The following is an 18,293-nucleotide window of genomic DNA, read 5'->3' on the forward strand; positions in this document are numbered from 1 at the left end:
AGCTGTAATAATGGATATAGCTAATGGTTTTAATTCACCATGTGTTCTATCAATACGTCTATGGTATTATCTTATGAAGTTATGATACATCCGAGGGATGTATGTATGTTGTAAAGCCTGTTACGTGGATGTAACGTCATTAGCGTTTCCCAAACTGGCGGGGCTATCGGCTAGCTAGCTAGTTGCTAACATCAGGGTTAGCTAGCATGGCTGTATTAAGATCAGGCCTACATAACGTTACTACAGACATAGTGATTACATGGCCTTGGTTCTCTCTTATGATTCATCCGAGGGCTGTATGCTGTAAAGCTTGTAACGTGGATGAGAGATGAAGCCATGGATGAGCTCTGTTCCCGAAACTGCAGGCTAACTGCTAGCGCTAGCTAGTAGCTAGCTAGCTAGTAGCACGACATAATGATTAAATCTCCTTGGTTGTCTAGCTAAATACATCTATTGTTTATTTAGCTAAGCATGTAAACGATCAGGAACAACGAAAACACAATGTTTAACGTTAGTGAATATTTTAGACAATGAAAAAGGCGAGTTCATGAGTTCGCCACTTGTAAGAGCCACGAGAGATAACCTCTTGAATGTTGCTACCGGTTGCTAAGACAACACAAACAAATTGTTGCTAGTGCGCGTGTCCACCGTGACGTTATGGGCCAAGAATGCGGAAAAGCCGAGCTCCATGTTTGCATAATGCGCTTTTGAGCACTCTCATTGGAACGTACGGGGCTTCCCGCCGAACACTGTATCCAGTTCTCTTAATACATCCATGGTCAGGTGTAGTGTAAAGTCAGGCACCAAAATTTTCGTTCTTATTCGGTCTCGTTACTACCGTTTAGGTTGGCACGTTTCGGTACCGAACCCTACTTACCAGAGTCAATATAGTTTGCAGTAACTTCTAAATAATTTTGATTACTCACTGATGTCCAGTGATCACCGGTTGATGAGACAGCATTTGCACTTTGCACTTGCGAGTAGCACTCTCCAAAATAGTGCTTTGCCTGAGCCCACTAGCATCAACCTGAGTCACGTTAACTGTACTATGCTTAGCTCGTAGGTGGTAGCTCAAGCTTGACGTGCTTCGGTGATATTTTAATTTGGCTTTACACAATGTGCATATGGCTTTCGACTTGTCTATGAGCCGCCCGGGAGTTTTGGAAAATAAAAAGCGCCTTCCAGAATTGTGTTGCTGCTGCATTTCTCCATCATGCCTGCAGCAGTAGGATGTGTTAGGAGGAAGTATGGCAGCTTGATGATAAGTAAAGGTGTGGAAAAGGGTCCAAATAGTAGCCTGTTATGCACAACGTGAAGCCGAGTGAAGTGAAAATAAATTAATAAATGGCGGCATGTGATTAAAAAAAAATGTACGCGTTATGCTCGGCCCTTAATCGCAATGCGATTAACGTGTGTTAATGCTGACAGCCCTAAAAAATATGTTTCATCTAGGAAGTGGCTTCCAGAAAAGAGCCTTCCAGAGGCACCCCACTCTAGTCTGCTGATACATTTAAAGATTATGCTAATCAGATGTGAGTGATTGAGACACAGCTGATCATTACTCATTTGAATACAGCACATACAGTACACAGTGGAGAATTTAGCACAACTGATCAATATACAAACAGAGAGTGAGCTAGAGAGGCAGAGAGTGTATATGAGTGTGTGATAGGTAACATACAAGCCCTCTCTGTTGCCATCAATGAGGGCCTGGAACAGTGGTTTGTTGTGGGGGATGGTCTGTAGTATGTTGCCATCATTGGTCACATAGCCGATGGCCCACTGGCCCAGTCGTGTACAACTCAGTCTGAAGATGTAACTGTTAGAGATGGAGAGAGGACAGAGTGCATGGTTCACGCTAACAAGCTGCAAAACAAAATATGTATAACAGACTTCACTTATAATATATACGTTCTAATATATAACTTTAAAGTTGTGTTTTTAAATAAATGTAAAAACTAGAACATCCTAAACAAACTTTGACTAGTCATGAATTGACATTCGTTTATTAACTTTTAGCTGAATCATATCATGATTATATGATAATAATCATAAGATCTTATTTGTGTCTTGTATATCTTGCTGTCATATTTTCCTGGATTATAGTCATGGTAATCTTCTGTATTCTTTGTTGTTGTATGCATTTTAATGTAAAGCACATTGACTTTACCTGTAATAAAAAAGCGCTATAGAAATAAAACGTCTTCTCAAAGACTTAAAAGCAAAAACACTTCATGCTAACGAATGAACCCTAACCCTCTATGAACGTTAAAGTTAGCAATGGAGTTCCACAAGGCTCTGTGTTGGACCAATTGGATTCACTTTATATATGTTCCCTCTAGGCAATATTATTAGGAAACACTATAAACTTTCACTGTTATGCAGATGATGCCCACTTATATCTATCGGTCAAACCAAAAGAAACCAATCAGTTAGTTAAACTTCAAGCATGCATTAATGACTATGATGACCTACAATTTCTTAATGTTAAACTCAGAAAAAACTGAAGTTATTGTACTTGGCCCTAAACATCTCCAAGGTTTATTATCAAAAGATATAGCTAATCTGGATGGTGTTGCCCTGGCCTCTAGCACCACAGCAAGGACCAAAAATCTAACTAAAGTACACATCAAATAAATTTTTACCAAAGATGGTTTCTGTCACGTCTATTCACGCTGATGTTTGGTTATTTTAGTTATTTGATGCTGTAAAAATGGGGTGAAACCATTGTCATGTCATGATTGACAGCTTTGATTGATTTGCGATTGGTTGGGCGGATGTATGGGCGGGACCTCCCTTAAAATATCAATAAAACCATGATGTATTGTAAATATAGTGATATATACTTAAAATAATTGTGTAAGACGTAAAACAATACAAATGCAACAGGGCAACAAAACACGTTTTAAAGAGGCAGTAGGTAAGACTTATAAAACTAACTTTCTGTCATATTTGCTGAAACTGACCCTATGTTCCAGTAGAACTACATGAAGCAGGTAATTTAAAAAAAAATCTGGCTCCTCTGGCACCACCTACAGCCTGTAGTGCGATTTGCAAAAATCCACAGCTCCCTGTTCAGATGCACCAATTAGGGGCAGGGGGTGTCTAACTGTGTGTCAATCACTGCTCATGCACACGGATTCCTTCTCCTTTGTTGTTGGGCTTAGGAGACCGTTTTGGGCTTTAGCAGAAAGAGGGGAGGGACTGAGAAGTTGTTGATGTTCAAATTTTTTGGCTAAATCCTGGATCTTCACAATCCTACCTACAGCACCTTTAAGTTTAGAAACATTTTTATAAAGTTACCTAGTTTTTTTAATAGCTTGTTAGATAGAAAGTTATCCACTACAACTAACACAGTGATGAGCCTATGTGAACTGATATTAGGCTACGTTGTGTTGGGGTTTGCTCTATATGATGTTAAGTGGCAGATCAGTGGGCTTGCTACAACTGAGACATTCTCTGTCCCAGACGAAATCTGATTTTTATGTTGAGGACACAAGATAATTTATTAATTATAATATGACTGCATGGTGAACCTATGAATCTAACTCAGATTTAAACTACTATGGCTTTGTGTTGTTGGCCAGAGAAAATGACAGAGAAAAGAAAAACAGACAAGATTTTCAGTGCACCAAAACGGAGGACAGGGTGTCTTACTAATCAATAAGCTAGGTAACTTTATAATCACTAACCCAGCAGACTCATGGAAAAATACATTGGATATCATAATTGTTTTGTCATGACTAATTTATTAATGACTCTGCATCATCTGTATTAGAGAAAAGAATCACTTCATCTGATGTTTGAAATTATGTTTTTTTAGTAAATTAAAGGCCCTTCCAGCCTGCTTACTGGAGTTACTATCCTATATAAGTACAATTTTGGCTGTATTATTGGTGTCCCCCTTCAGAATTTGCTCTTGGTAAATTTTATGTTTATTGTCCCCCCAACTTTTAGATAAAATCTATGCCCATGCCTGTTTCCTTGACATCCATCTTTATATACAGTATGTGGTGCAAAGTCATTCTTCAAATAGTCTTTGAAAAAGTAACTTGTTGTAACTTTAATATTTGCCTTATTTCAGGAAGGACATTTTCTTTAGTCTTATTTGGCACTTTTTGGGATAATTTCAACAACAGTAAAGGCGGGTCTATCCCTGTAATTAACGCAAATAGCCTTTTCAAATAGCCTCATGATTCAATTGCAAAGACCTAATGTAATCAGTTACACCTGAGTGACCGCTAGAGGGTAGAACAAATGAGATCAACCGCTTCAACCAATGAGAAATCAGCCAATAACCAAAACACTATGTTTTTATGGTGAAATATGAACTTTCTACATTTGACTTTTATTTAAAACCACACTGCAACAAACAATGGTGCTTCTGCTGCCTCTTTCAAACTTTAGGAGTTTCCTTGTGCTGAATACAAAGAAAGCAGCTCAGAACAAGAACAATCTGAATGTGAAAAAGACGTGAAAGAAAGACAAAGAGGAGGTATTATGAATGCAGTTCAGTACGAGTACTGGTCTTAAAGCCAGCCTTGACGACAGTATGATCCTTCAACAGCAACAAAGACCCCAAGCTAAATCAACTGGGCTTTGACTCAAAAGAGACGTGGGAAAAGAAAGTTTGACAGTTTCAGACTGTTTCAATGATGCTAATAAGCTGTGTATCACCTCTGATGGGAAGTGCTTTGCTATTGACAGAAAGTCTGCCTGTCCTTGTACATGATAATGAAATGCTTTAACAATCACACATGCAGTCCCACATGCATTAAAGTAATCACCACTTTCAGTGTGATAATCATGTTTGGTGTTGTATAACTGAGATATGATCAATATATCCTAAATTGACTTTTAACCAATGTAAGATCTGGCTTATCTGAAGTGCATACATTGAAGTGTGTGTGTGTGTGTGTGTGTGTGTGTGTGTTTGAGTATTTTTTTGTCTGAGTGATTGAAGTGGTAACATGTAGCGGCTCCTGATATATAACTTCCCTCCACCACACAGCTGTGTGTGTTTGATCCAGTGTTGGTTCATAACAATGGTAATTGCATAATTTCCTCTGCGATAAGCCCTCTATACATTTGCATACTCACACACACACACACACACACACACACACACACACACACACACACACACACACACACACACACACACACACACACACACACACACACACACACACACACACACACACGTTTCCTGTCCGGTCATTTTCTGCTCTGCTCTACCATGCTGGCACGCATAACCTGCTAATCACAGGGCATGTGTGGCTCAGCTCAAGGCCATAGGAGCTGCTGAGCAGGCACATTTTGCAGTGTTTACATTGCATACCCTGCCACATGTAGCTACCTGCTAACATCAGAGAAACCTGTAATCTTGGTTGCAGATGTTGTTAGTTTCATCCTAATTTCAGATCACATTCCTGCTGGAACATGTCCGGTTGTGTAATATTTGGTTTAGGAGCATTTATTGGTGATTTTTCACAGTATAAAGTCTCGCTACTTCGTTGCAGTCAGTCTCCACCTACAATCGACTGTACACAGGCAGCAACAGCGGAGCACTGATGCAGAGACTCAGGAAACGCTGACCAATCAGAGACAGTACTTCAAACAGAAATAGACATACAGTTAAGAACGAGGAAGACAAAGCTGAACAAATAAAGGTAAGAATAAACAGGATTATTATGTACACAAGTATGTTAAAAATAGAATAGGTGTGTACAGGGCTTGACATTAGCTTTTTTGCTCACCAGCCACTGTGGCTAGTGGTTTTCCAAAGCTACTAGCCACTTAGCATTTTCCGTAGCCGCTATTCTATAACGTTGTCTAGGATGTGCTACAATTAATTTGAAGAACCAGATTTACAACCCTTTTAAATGTAAATGAGCACTGTAAGTTTAACCAAATCAAGACTACTTAAAGTGCCCATATTATGCTCATTTCAGGTTCATAATTGTATTTTGTGGTTGTAATAGAATAGGTTTACATGGTTTAATTTTAAAAAAAACAGCATATTTTTATTGTACTGCACATTGCTGCAGTTCCTCTTTTCACCCTGTGTGTTCAGGTCTCTGTTTTAGCTACAGAGTGAGACATCACACTTCAAGGTTTTAGTACAAGGCAGGATTAGCTGGGAGACTTCTTCTAGATGAGGGCGCACTTCCAACTTTGCGTGGTATACCTGCAGAACAGGGACATGTAAGTAGTTCTTTTGTAGATTATGGTGAACTAGTGTGTGTTGTAGCAGCGTTTCGCGAGAATGAGCTAGTATGCTACCTTAGCCACCTCGTCTCGGCTACTGAGGTAGAAAGCCGTGCAGATTTTGAATAGCTCACCTGGAGACTGAAGGCAGGACATATTCAGAAACCTGTATCTTACTCAAAACAGCATAGAAAATTATTTCGTTTGAGCAAACAAAAACCTATTCTGTGCTCAATAAATGTATTTGCATGTTTGCAATTATGCATATTAACGTGCAATAATAACCCCTCTCATGCAGTTTACTCAAGTGCCCTCTCAAAAACTCAGTCAGACGCTGCTACGCTCCGGTCATGTTTCTCTCGCTCTCAACCTCTGCACTCTGTGCACACTCAACTCTGACACGCTCGCTCAAACAGATCGCAAATAGCAGGAAACACAAATCTAGGAGTCTTTTTCAGTCAACACCTGTTGGTCAGCATACTGGTACAGCATATACCGACTTCAGTCAGAATATAAGAAGAAACTTGCGGGGTGAATAAAAAGGGTTTACGGTTAATGAAAATAGTCACCTACCTGTGAGGAGTGCAAGTTTTCCTTTCCTGTGACATCTGCACACCAACTTTTGTTATGTAGAAGAAGAATCTGGCTCCCACAGACCTGGCGTAATTATTTTGATAATTATCGCAATTGGGCTTAGGCGTGGCATGGCGGCTGTATGGCACCCCCCAATTAGTTTTAGCCTTTGACCGCATTTTTGACACCCTTGATATACGAAAACTCACAAAAGTTGGTGCACATATCAAAATCTGTAAACATTGCAATACTATAGCGATTTAGTTCATGCATGTGTAGCGGGCCCATAGCGCCCCCTTATATGTGGAAGGCCTTAATTTGGACAAAGTTGCTTCAATATTCACAAAATGTGGTACTAACATTGCTCTTTTCATTTCAGACATATTTCCAATTTGCTTTCATTAGCTTAGCATTTGTCATTATTTTATGCAATTTTTTTCTAACTGCTCCTAGGGGGTTAATCAGATTTGTTTTATATTTTGTTTGGATAATTCTCTGACTAATGTGACCTTACATTGTAAAGGAATAGTCAATAGCGTGAACAATGATGTCATGTGACCCACCATTTTAGGCACTCCTAGAGGATTCAACAGATCCTTCCTAAATTGCGCCAGCAGAATGTCAAGACTTTCATGATGAAAACTTGCTGAGCTGTTATGTGGCCGCGGAACAGTGTTGCCGTGGTGAGGCCAGAAATTTGCATGTTCTACCATGACACATAACCTTAGTCCTAAAATTTCACATGCTGGATAAGAGCTCAGGCCTGAAGACACACAGCTATATTGACTCAAAGCACCACCTACTGACAACAAGAAGTCATCCTTATGTGATAAACTTCTGATTTACATGAAATTTACAAGGTGTGGTCTACACATGTTAAACAGCAACATGACGTATAATAAGTATGTGTTCTATAACGCCACATAGTGGACAGAGGAAGTAGTAAAATATTTGCAACAAGTCATTTCCAGTGCCATGCACTCCATCCAGAAAATCAGATGGTCACAGAAATGCATAGCTCAACAAGCGCTGTCCCGCTAGTAACCTGCATACGGGGAGGTGTGAGGACCCGTCCATTGCTATTCTTTCTTATTATTATTTTTAGGGGTCCAAGCCCGAGTCTGGAACAACCGGCGGTAGCAAGAGCTACGCCGTTCACACAGGAACCCTATTGTTTTTCTAAGGATTAATCATCATACATTATTTTTATTTTTATTCTCCGCCTAAAACTCTGACTACAGCCTAAACTGTACATGGTGGGGGGTTGCCATTTTCAGGACTGGTCCGAAATTCCGCAAGGACCTCAGGCGCAACAATTGATCAACTTCCACCACTAGGTGGCGCTATAGCAGAAATAACGTGATTGGCCCTATAACTCCCACACCGTACACCGGACATTCAAAAACCATACATCCACGCGTTCCCTGGATCAAACTGAATCACGTGATATAGGCCACGCCCATTTCTGCCTAGACTTTTATGCGTGAAAAATTGCGATTTATCAAAAACCTACTTTTTCGATCTCCTCCTGGACCGTGAGACCAATTGGTACGCAATTTGGCAGGTAGCATCTCCAGATGGGCCTGACAAAAAGTTAATAAAAAGAATTTTGATAGGATAAAAATTTTGCATGTTACGCACAAACAAATTTGTATAGCTAACTATGAAAACACCAACTTTGCCATATCTTGGCCAAAAATAAATGCTATCAATGCCAATCTTTAGATTCTTGTTTGCCATGACCCTCTGAAGGTTCTCCACGCGTTTTACAAAGATTGGTCACTAGGGGGCGCTACAAGTACAAAAAGTTTATATGTCATGAACGGCTCATCCGATTTTTACAAAATCTGATGGGTACCATCTAGGGGCACTCCTGAGGCCAACCCTAGAGTGGGGTACTGAGGGGTCAAAGTGGGCGTGGCCTATGGGACCCAAGTCTAAATTTACTACTTACACTAATGTGAACAACTTTAAATTTACAGGGTAGTTAGACAATGGGTCATGGACCACACCTACCAAAAATTACACATGTGGACCACTAGGTGGCACTATAATGTTTTTTTGCCTTTAACTCCCACATTACACATCGCACATTAGAAAACCTTACATCCACATCTTCCTTGAATAAAGTTGAATCACATGATATAGGCCACGCCCATTTCCACTCAAAAGTTTTTTCGCAATATCGCGCAATGCGCAAAACCAACTTTTTCGAACTCGTCCTAGGCCGTGCGACCGATCTGACCAAAAGTTACTCAAGTTAAAGTATGCTCATTTCACGACCAAACTAATTTTCCTAGCTAGCTACTAAACACTAACTTTATCATATCTCTGCCAAATTAAATGTTATCAGCAAAGTACTTGAGATCCTTTTTCAACATCCCACTACGATGCTCTGTACCAAATTTGGCGTATATCAGCCTTTATGGGGCGCTATAAGCAACGTTTATTTGTTTTGGCCAATAACTCAATGCATTTCAATGGGAAATTTGCAATATCTCTGCCACAGTAAATGCAACCCACACAAAACTTGTGACACTCTGAGGCTCTGTACCAAATTTGACGAAGATCGGCCATTAGGGGGCGCTATAATCAACGTATAAGTGTTTTGGCCCTGTTAATCAATGTTAATGGAATATTTGCAATGGGAATGTATCACAGACCTTGCAGCTCACACTTTACCTCCTACCGTTACGTTTTGGTTTTCGCTTTTGCTTGCTCCCCTGGTTTTCTACAATAAACAAACTTCTTAACCCACCTGACAAAGTTTCTACAACCTTCAGAGTGGACAAATGTAACTCTTTTCTCTCTGTCTGTCATAGTGTGATTGGTTATGTTGGTGTCATTGATTCTTAATTTCCCACGCAGCTGCTCGCGGTTACGTGCCAGTTAATCTTTTCATCTCCAATCCTATCTGTATTTGTGAGAAGTGGCGCTGTCCTGAGTTGAAAGCCTACTTTACGGCTAAATTATCGAGTTAATAGGCGTGTGTGTTTGCATCAGACGTTGTCCATTTCCTAAGGTTCTGAAATGCAAACAATTTTTGACTACTTTTTTTTTTTTTTTTTTTTAAAGGGCTTGCGCCTGTGAGCACCCACGGATGACACCATTTACAACAACCTGACCAACTCCCCTGCTCTTTCAACCACCACACCTGCCTACCACCCTCCACCCTCTCAGTCACTCTCTCATTTCTCTCTGCTGTCCCCTGTGGTCAGGGGGGTTAAGAAGTTTGTTTATTGTAGAGAATTGTTAAAGGTAATCTGTATATGCATGGAGATGAACTGTTAACCACTACATTTGCAATGGCAGAGTACCGCAGACAAACCCCTCGATATTCACCACTGTTTGCCCCCCCCACGTAATGCTTCAGGTCCCGCATTGGCGCAGCTCCCCGGGTCATTGGGGGCGACTGGCGCAGCTCCCCGGGGCGTCGGGGGTGACTGGCATCAGAGGCTTGGGCCCTGTCATAACTGCTTGCAGTTCTAGTTAATATTTGTATTTCATATGCACAAATAAAGACAAATGTATTAAAGGGAGAGCAGTTTGAAATCCATGCTGCCACAGTTTAACCAAAGCTCAGGTGCATTAACTAAAGTCTCAGCCTTGCTGGAACACATCACACTGTGGTCTGGCAAAAGTTAGGCCAGTTTTTTTTGCCTGTCCTTCTGCGTTGGTAACCCTGCTCTGTCGGGCTGGCCTTGTTAAAATGAATGCATAACATCTACGTATCTTAGCACAGCACAGTACTACATTTAAAATTAAGCAGGTTTTTCACCATAAATAATATTTCAGCATAACTGGAAAAAAAAAAAAAATCCTTCTTAATTGTAAAATGGCATACATATACCTACATACATTTTATGATCTCAGCTGTTGGGGCACACATGCAAGTAGCCAGACAGTGAGACACTGAACATAAAGTCAGCACACTGACCACTGATAGTGCATGCAACAACAAAACAAAATAACTGCTGCTGTTGCTCAATTTGTCATTAATTCGTAATGGTAAAGAAATACTTTGAAAGAACAATTTTAGGCACTTAAAATACACACAAAGTTACCATACCTGCCAGGCTTGTTCATGTACTTGTGCAGTCGGGCCTTGACTTCATCATAGGTAAGGAATGCCATGTAGCCGGGGTGTGTCACTGCCAGGAAATTCCAGTTCCTCAGAATTGATCCCCATGGCTGAAAGAGACCATCCAATATAGTTTAACTAAACAGATTACAATGCATTGCAATTTTTTCATATTTTTTTCATCAAGTCAACATTGAGTCAGTGCTTCTGCCACAAAAGAGTACCAAATAGTAATATTATAGTATGTTGACTTTGCTGAATCTGAATTATATAATACATATAAACTAAATGAGAGAGAATGCAGAGGCCGAGGTTTCTGATATCTAGCCAGCTCAACAACTAGGAGTTAAGGAGGCAGCTTGTGCGCTGTAGCCAGTTGCGTTTGGCTTTATTTACAATTGGTTAGTTTTCTTCAGGACAGAGTTCCATAGATGTCAATACACTTGATGTGGAAGACAAATGTTTTCAGTAATGACACCACTGTTTCTCTCTATTTAGAGATAATTGTTGGTTTGATTGTCTAGTCTAAGGTTGTGCTCTTTTTTTATAGCGCCATCCCGGCAGAGAGGAGGCACAGACGGTGAGGCAAGAGGAAGCAAAAGTGAGCTGAGATCCAGGCTACCAACCACCGCACAGCGTTATGGTGATAACAGAGACCTGACTGCACAAAAACATCTTAACAACTACCTTGCAGACCTCACACCTGACTCTGGTTTATGTATATTAACAACAGCTGGTGCACGGACACTACTGTTATAATACCAGAGAGTATTTTTTTATTTTATTTTTTTGGGGCATTTTCTGCCTTTATTTGATAGGACAGCTTAGACATACATAAATAAATATTCCCAGCGCCATGTCACAGCATTGCTTGTCATAGCATTGTGTCGAAAAAGGGGTGGAAATTAGCATCACTGCTGATCGGCGCTGGAAAACTCTGTGCCAGATGTGCTAACGCTTTTGCGCCCGCTGCAGGTGTATTTGTTTCGCAACGTGCGCGTAAAAGCATGGCGAGGTATGTACAAACAGGCCGCACTGAGGTAAAAGTGCACAGTCGTGGGAACAGAAAATGGCAAATTGCGCTTTTCCATGTCACGCATATGCATTCATGGGAGGGTCAAGGGGAAAGTGGGAGTTTCCCATAAAGACATCGGCGGGGAAGCGTAAAGTGCACCTAATTATGTATTCCGCGGTATGTACAAAAACCACCCGTGACAGCGTGCCTCTATTTTGCAGTGAAAATTCTCCGCCTCTTAAAAGCAGGTGTAAACCAGCCGCAAGTGGGTTTCCTCGCATATGCCTCCTGGTGAAATGGCAGCAGTAATCCGATCGAGAAAGATACATAGGCTTCATGATTCAATCTGTATTGGTAGATAGCTGACTAGTTAGCTAGTGAGCCAGCAAGCTAACATTAGCGGCTAAGAATTAGCCAGCAGCTAAAACCACACTATCATAGTATATTTCGATGCCTGTTGTGCAGCAGCAGGACATCTCCCAGCTGCCCGATCTCCCACTTCACTTTTCTGTAATCTTAACTAGCTATTCGTTTTGGTGCTTAACCCACCTTTTGTCGGGTTAATTTAGCTAGCTAACTGTAAAGACAGGTAAACATGAAGGGGGGAGAAATTCGGCAGGGAGGAGATTTTCGGTACAAACACCGGTAATGCTAACGGAGACGTAGCTAGCTAACATTATGGATCGCCGATGTTGTGACTAGGATGCCTGGGTCTGATATTCTCTATTTCCCGATGCTTCATTAAACTGGCGTTAGCGTCGTAAGCACACGGCACCGGCTGGGGCTAACGGTAACTAGCTATTGCTACATGTCCCGGCTATGTTGTCAGCTATCATCCCGAATGAAGTCTCTTTGTGCCGGGGGAGTGAGGCAGGCCGACCGGAGTGTGCTAGCTGGCTAAATTAGCATTATATTAATTGTCTCTCTATACAGCTAACGTTAACGTTACTAGTGACTACTTATTCGTGTGTTAGCGCAGTGCTGCTTTTATCCATGGTCAAAACAATCATACTACTAATAACTTTATGAGCGCGTTGAACGATGCTGTAACCCTATGTTATCCACCAAGCATTACCTAGCATTAATGTTAGCTACTTGTCAACCAGCACGTACATTGTAGTAACATTAAACTGGATTAATATTGATATGTATCAATAAATAAGGTTTATTATTTATTGTATTACTGTGTTGCAAAGTGGCATGTAATTAATCACAAAATGATGCCTTTTGGCAGAAAAAGCAGTGTTACCAGTATTTTTTTCTGTGAAATTGTATGATTTACAATTACTCTCGAACGTAGCATCTGGGTGCACGTGTTTTGACGGAAGATATGAGTTACTAGATGGTGAAAGGTTATGACTGACGGGCGACTAAATGAAACGTGACGTGTCTGAAAATAAAATAACAGATTTCTCTGGGTTTGCCATTTGATGGAAACATTTGGGATAGTGTAACTACACAACTCAAAAAAATATATAACATAGGTATGGTCGTTTTTAGACATTTTAATGCAGAAAAGTTACATATTGTACCTTTAACATGCAATGTCAATAAAATATAAGGGAAAAAAGGAAAAAAAGAACATTGCCATTAATAGATGAACTGTTTACGTCAGATCCCTGAATTAAGAGCATAAAGCTGTGGCGCATTGTGTTGTGTGTGGTTTCAGTGGGTCTGCCAGTGACCACAACATTCACCTACATCCTGTCTGCTAGCTGGAGCTCACCAGAGACAATGATCTGCTGTAGTAGCTGGTTTGGCAGAAGACAGAAAACTAATGGATACTGGGATTACTGGCCTGTGGGCTAGAATGGCAATGGAGGAAGCCCTGACCATTCTGTGAGTTTGTTGATTCAATATGTAAATTAGATAGTGGCCAGGCCCAAAGAGGCAGGAGATCACAAATCTGTGTTTTGACTTGACCACACCCTACAATGTTTCAACCAGATTTGTCCTGCGAGGATTGCAGTGTATCATCCCAATGAATTGTCATCAAGTTTGGCACATTTACCTGCTTTCTTCACCCAGTCATTCTCCCCTTTTGTGAGCCTTCTGATCCTTGCCTTGCCCCCTTCAAGCATTCACAATATCATTTTTCATGTTCAGAGTAAGCATGCAAGTACAAAGGTTCTGCCAAAGTAACACATCGCTCTAAAGCCTCAACGCCCACACACCATCTTGAAGCCACATGGGCCAGTAATCTGTCAAGGGATCTTAAGCCACACACACAGAAACCTCAATCAAGCACAAAAATAGAACCAAAAACATAAAATAGAATAAATATTTTGCTTCTATACTGTTAACATAGTGTATCAATCCATATGTAAGGTTTTGATCCTGCGTGTGCTGCTGTGCATTTTGATATGAGGTCATTGGTAAGCTAGTCTATATCCTTGACGTTCCACTTCAGGGATTGCTCCAGCGCCACTTTCTTTGTGTTGGCATTCTAAACTCTGGTGGATTTATGAGGACTATGGTTAACTGCTCCTCAGATCTCTGCAGGGTAAATCCAGACAGCTAGCTAGACTATCTGTCCAATCTGAGTTTTCTCTCGGCTCCGTGCAGAGCTTAGCGCCGCTCATGACAATTGTGATTGGTTTAAAGAAATGCCAATAAACCAGAGCAAGTTTTTCTCCCATCCCGGAATACTATGTGGACTAGCCAGGCCCTCCTCCACTGCGTGTAGATGGTCTGGCAAAGAGAGACTATTGGTAAGCTAAAGCAGTGGTGAAAAAAGACACCTTCATTGTGAGTCTATATACACTCACCTAAAGGATTATTAGGAACACCTGTTAAATTTTTCGTTAATGCAATTATCTAATCAACCAATCACATGGCAGCTGCTTCAATGCATTTAGGGGTGTGGTCCTGGTCTAGACAATCTCCTGAACTCCAAACTGAATGTCAAAATGGGAAAGAAAGGTTATCTAAGCAACTTTGAGTGTGGCATGGTTGTTGGTAGCCTCGTGAGAGCGTCCTGATCTGGCAAGCTCCAGTTTTCCACTCACAGATCAGTCTGGTATCCTGAGATAGAGAAAATTTGGAGCCGTTTGCCAAACGACCGGGCCAATCAGCGTTGGTTTTGAGGCGGGTTTAGGTGGTGATAGACAGATGGTTTATCCAAACAGCTAACCAGTATTTTCAGCCAGCGGTAGCCCTAATTCTGTTAGCCGCTCACCAATGCTTTTTTCTCTTAGATCCTTCTTTTGGAATATGGACCGGGAACCTGAAAGGGTGCCTTTTATTCGTAAATTCTCGTTACACAAACGGCAAATATCCTTTACCAACATGTTGCTTGCTTGCTGAGCTAACGAGCTATGCTTTGCCTGCAGCAGCAGGGGCTTCTGGTTGTATTTTCATACGCTTCGTTGATCTGATTGGTTGATTTGGCCCGTCTATCACCAACATAGGTGATAGACAGATGGTTTATCCAATCAGCTAACCAGTATTTTCGCCCCTTCCCAAAAGTTCTCCAACAGAAAGTTCCCAGATGGATATGCCGAGCAAATGCGAAGCAATCCATCTGGCGGAGTCAGGTTAGGTTGTTGGTGCCAGACGGGCTGGTCTGAGTATTTCACAATCTGCTCATTTACTGGGATTTTCACGCACAACCATTTCTAGGGTTTACAAAGAATGGTCTGAAAAAGGAAAAACATCCAGTATACTGCAGTCCTGGGGGGCGAAAATGCCTTGTTGATGCTAGAGGTCAGAGGAGAATGGGCCGTCAACCGAGGTATGCAACAAAGCATTTGTGAAGCCACAACGCGCACAACCTTGAGGCGGATGGGCCACACCAGCAGAAGACCCCACTGGGTACCACTCATCTCCACTAAAAATAGGAAAATGAGGCTACAATTTGCACGAGCGCACCAAAATTGGATAGTTGAAGACGGGAAATATGTTGCCTGGTCTGATGAGTCTAGATTTCTGTTAAGACATTCAGATGGTAGAGTCAGAATTTGGCGTAAACAGAATGAGAACATGGATCCATCATGCCTTGTTACCACTGGGCAGGCTGGTGATGGTGGTGGTGTAATGGTGTGGGGGATCCCTTTGGCCTTTAGAACTGCCTTAATTTTTTGTGTCATTGATTCAACAAGGTGCTGGAAGCATTCTTTAGAAATGTTGGCCCATATTGATAGGATAGGGTCAAACACGGTATTAGTATGGTGTTCCTAATAATCCTTTAGGTGAGTGTATATTCCAATATAGTAAGTTCTGCTGCTTTAAACAAACAAGGTGTGTGGCTTGGAGTCAAAGCCTTTTATTATTTATTGGTCAGTTTTTTACCACAGTACAGGGAAAGAAGAAGATAGAGCACAGGGTGGCAATGGCCCTCCGTGAAATATGATTGCCCCCTTTACACATTGAAGATAAGCTTACTATAGGTAAGGTAGCCACTATGGTAGCCATGCAGTTAAGCTTAAGGGTAACTGTGCCTTCCAGATGTGTTCCCAGTTTAATATGCAACTTAATTGTATACAATATACAGTGCCTTGCGAAAGTATTCGGCCCCCTTGAACTTTTCGACCTTTTGCCACATTTCAGGCCTAAAACATAAAGATATAAAACTGTAATTTTTTGTGAAGAATCAACAACAAGTGGGACACAATCATGAAGTGGAACGAAATTTATTGGATATTTCAAACCTTTTAAAAAAATAAAAAACTGAAATATTGGGCGTGCAAAATTATTCAGCCCCCTTAAGTTAATACTTTGTAGCGCCACCTTTTGCTGCGATTACAGCTGTAAGTCGCTTGGGGTATGTCTCTATCAGTTTTGCACATCGAGAGACTGACATTTTTGCCCATTCCTCCTTGCAAAACAGCTTGAGCTCAGTGAGGTTGGATGGAGAGCGTTAGTGAACAGCAGTTTTCAGTTCTTTCCACAGATTCTCGATTGGATTCAGGTCTGGACTTTGACTTGGCCATTCTAAAACCTGGATATGTTTATTTGTGAACCATTCCATTGTAGATTTTGCTTTATGTTTTGGATCATTGTCTTGTTGGAAGACAAATCTCCGTCCCAGTCTCAGGTCTTTTGCAGACTCCATCAGGTTTTCTTCCAGAATGGTCCTGTATTTGGCTCCATCCATCTTCCCATCAATTTTAACCATCTTCCCTGTCCCTGCTGAAGAAAAGCAGGCCCAAACCATGATGCTGCCACCACCATGTTTGACAGTGGGGATGGTGTGTTCAGGGTGATGAGCTGTGTTGCTTTTACGCCAAACATAACGTTTTGCATTGTTGCCAAAAAGTTCGATTTTGGTTTCATCTGACCACAGCACCTTCTTCCACATGTTTGGTGTGTCTCCCAGGTGGCTTTTGGCAAACTTTAAACGACACTTTTATGGATATCTTTAAGAAATGGCTTTCTTCTTGCCACTCTTCCATAAAGGCCAGATTTGTGCAGTATACGACTGATTGTTGTCCTATGGACAGAGTCTCCCGCCTCAGCTGTAGATCTCTTCAGTTCATCCAGAGTGATCATGGGCCTCTTGGCTGCATCTCTGATCAGTCTTCTCATTGTATGAGCTGAACGTTTAGAGGGACGGCCGGGTCTTCGTAGATTTGTAGTGGTCTGATACTCCTTCCATTTCAATATTATCGCTTGCACAGTGCTCCTTGGGATGTTTAAAGCTTGGGAAATCTTTTTGTATCCAAATCCGGCTTTAAACTTCTCCACAACAGTATCTCGGACCTGCCTGGTGTGTTCCTTGTTCTTCATGATGCTCTCTGCGCTTTACACGGACCTCTGAGACTATCACAGAGCAGGTGCATTTATACGGAGACTTGATTACACACAGCTGGATTCTATTTATCATCATTAGTCATTTAGGTCAACATTGGATCATTCAGAGATCCTCACTGAACTTCTGGAGAGAGTTTGCTGCACTGAAAGTAAAGGGGCTGAATAATTTTGCACGCCCACTTTTTCAGTTTTTTATTTGTTAAAAAAGTTTGAAATAGCCAATGAATTTCCTTCCACTTCATAATTGGGACCCACTTGTTGTTGATTCTTCACAAAAAATTACAGTTTTATATCTTTATGTTTGAGGCCTGAAATGTGGCAAAAGGTCGAAACGTTCAAGGGGGCTGAATACTTTCGCAAGGCACTGTAAGTTTGCAGTAGGGGGTCCCTACTCAGTCTCTCTTTCAGCTAAGGGGTCCCTGGCTTAAAGAAAGTATTGAAGACCCCTGAACTACTTATACCTCCTCTTCTAGATTAAAACCTTTTTGTTTCACTTCACTAACATGTGTTGGATAGAGCAGTTTACAGTCTGGCAACCTCTGCAGAGAGGCATGATATCTAGATTATTCAGTTCATTTCAATCTGAATCAATCTGCAGTTTCAACAATCCATTCAACATCCATATGCATTAGAAATGGTTTATTTCAGTTTAAACGTACAATA

The 18,293-nt window shown here is 41.2% G+C and overlaps 1 protein-coding gene across 1 annotated transcript in view; it reads right to left on the reverse strand.

Annotated features, from left to right (window-relative positions):
* cblb (Cbl proto-oncogene B, E3 ubiquitin protein ligase) overlaps window positions 1–18,293 on the reverse strand; it is a 92,747-nt gene that overhangs the window by 30,134 nt on the left and 44,320 nt on the right. Inside the window, 2 exon segments of the mRNA XM_039776863.1 lie at window positions 1,682–1,819; window positions 10,853–10,974. Coding sequence (XP_039632797.1) covers window positions 1,682–1,819; window positions 10,853–10,974 — 260 coding nt within the window.

The sequence above is a fragment of the Perca fluviatilis genome, chromosome 16 (genome assembly GCF_010015445.1).
Source record: "Perca fluviatilis chromosome 16, GENO_Pfluv_1.0, whole genome shotgun sequence".
Taxonomy (NCBI): domain Eukaryota; kingdom Metazoa; phylum Chordata; class Actinopteri; order Perciformes; family Percidae; genus Perca; species Perca fluviatilis.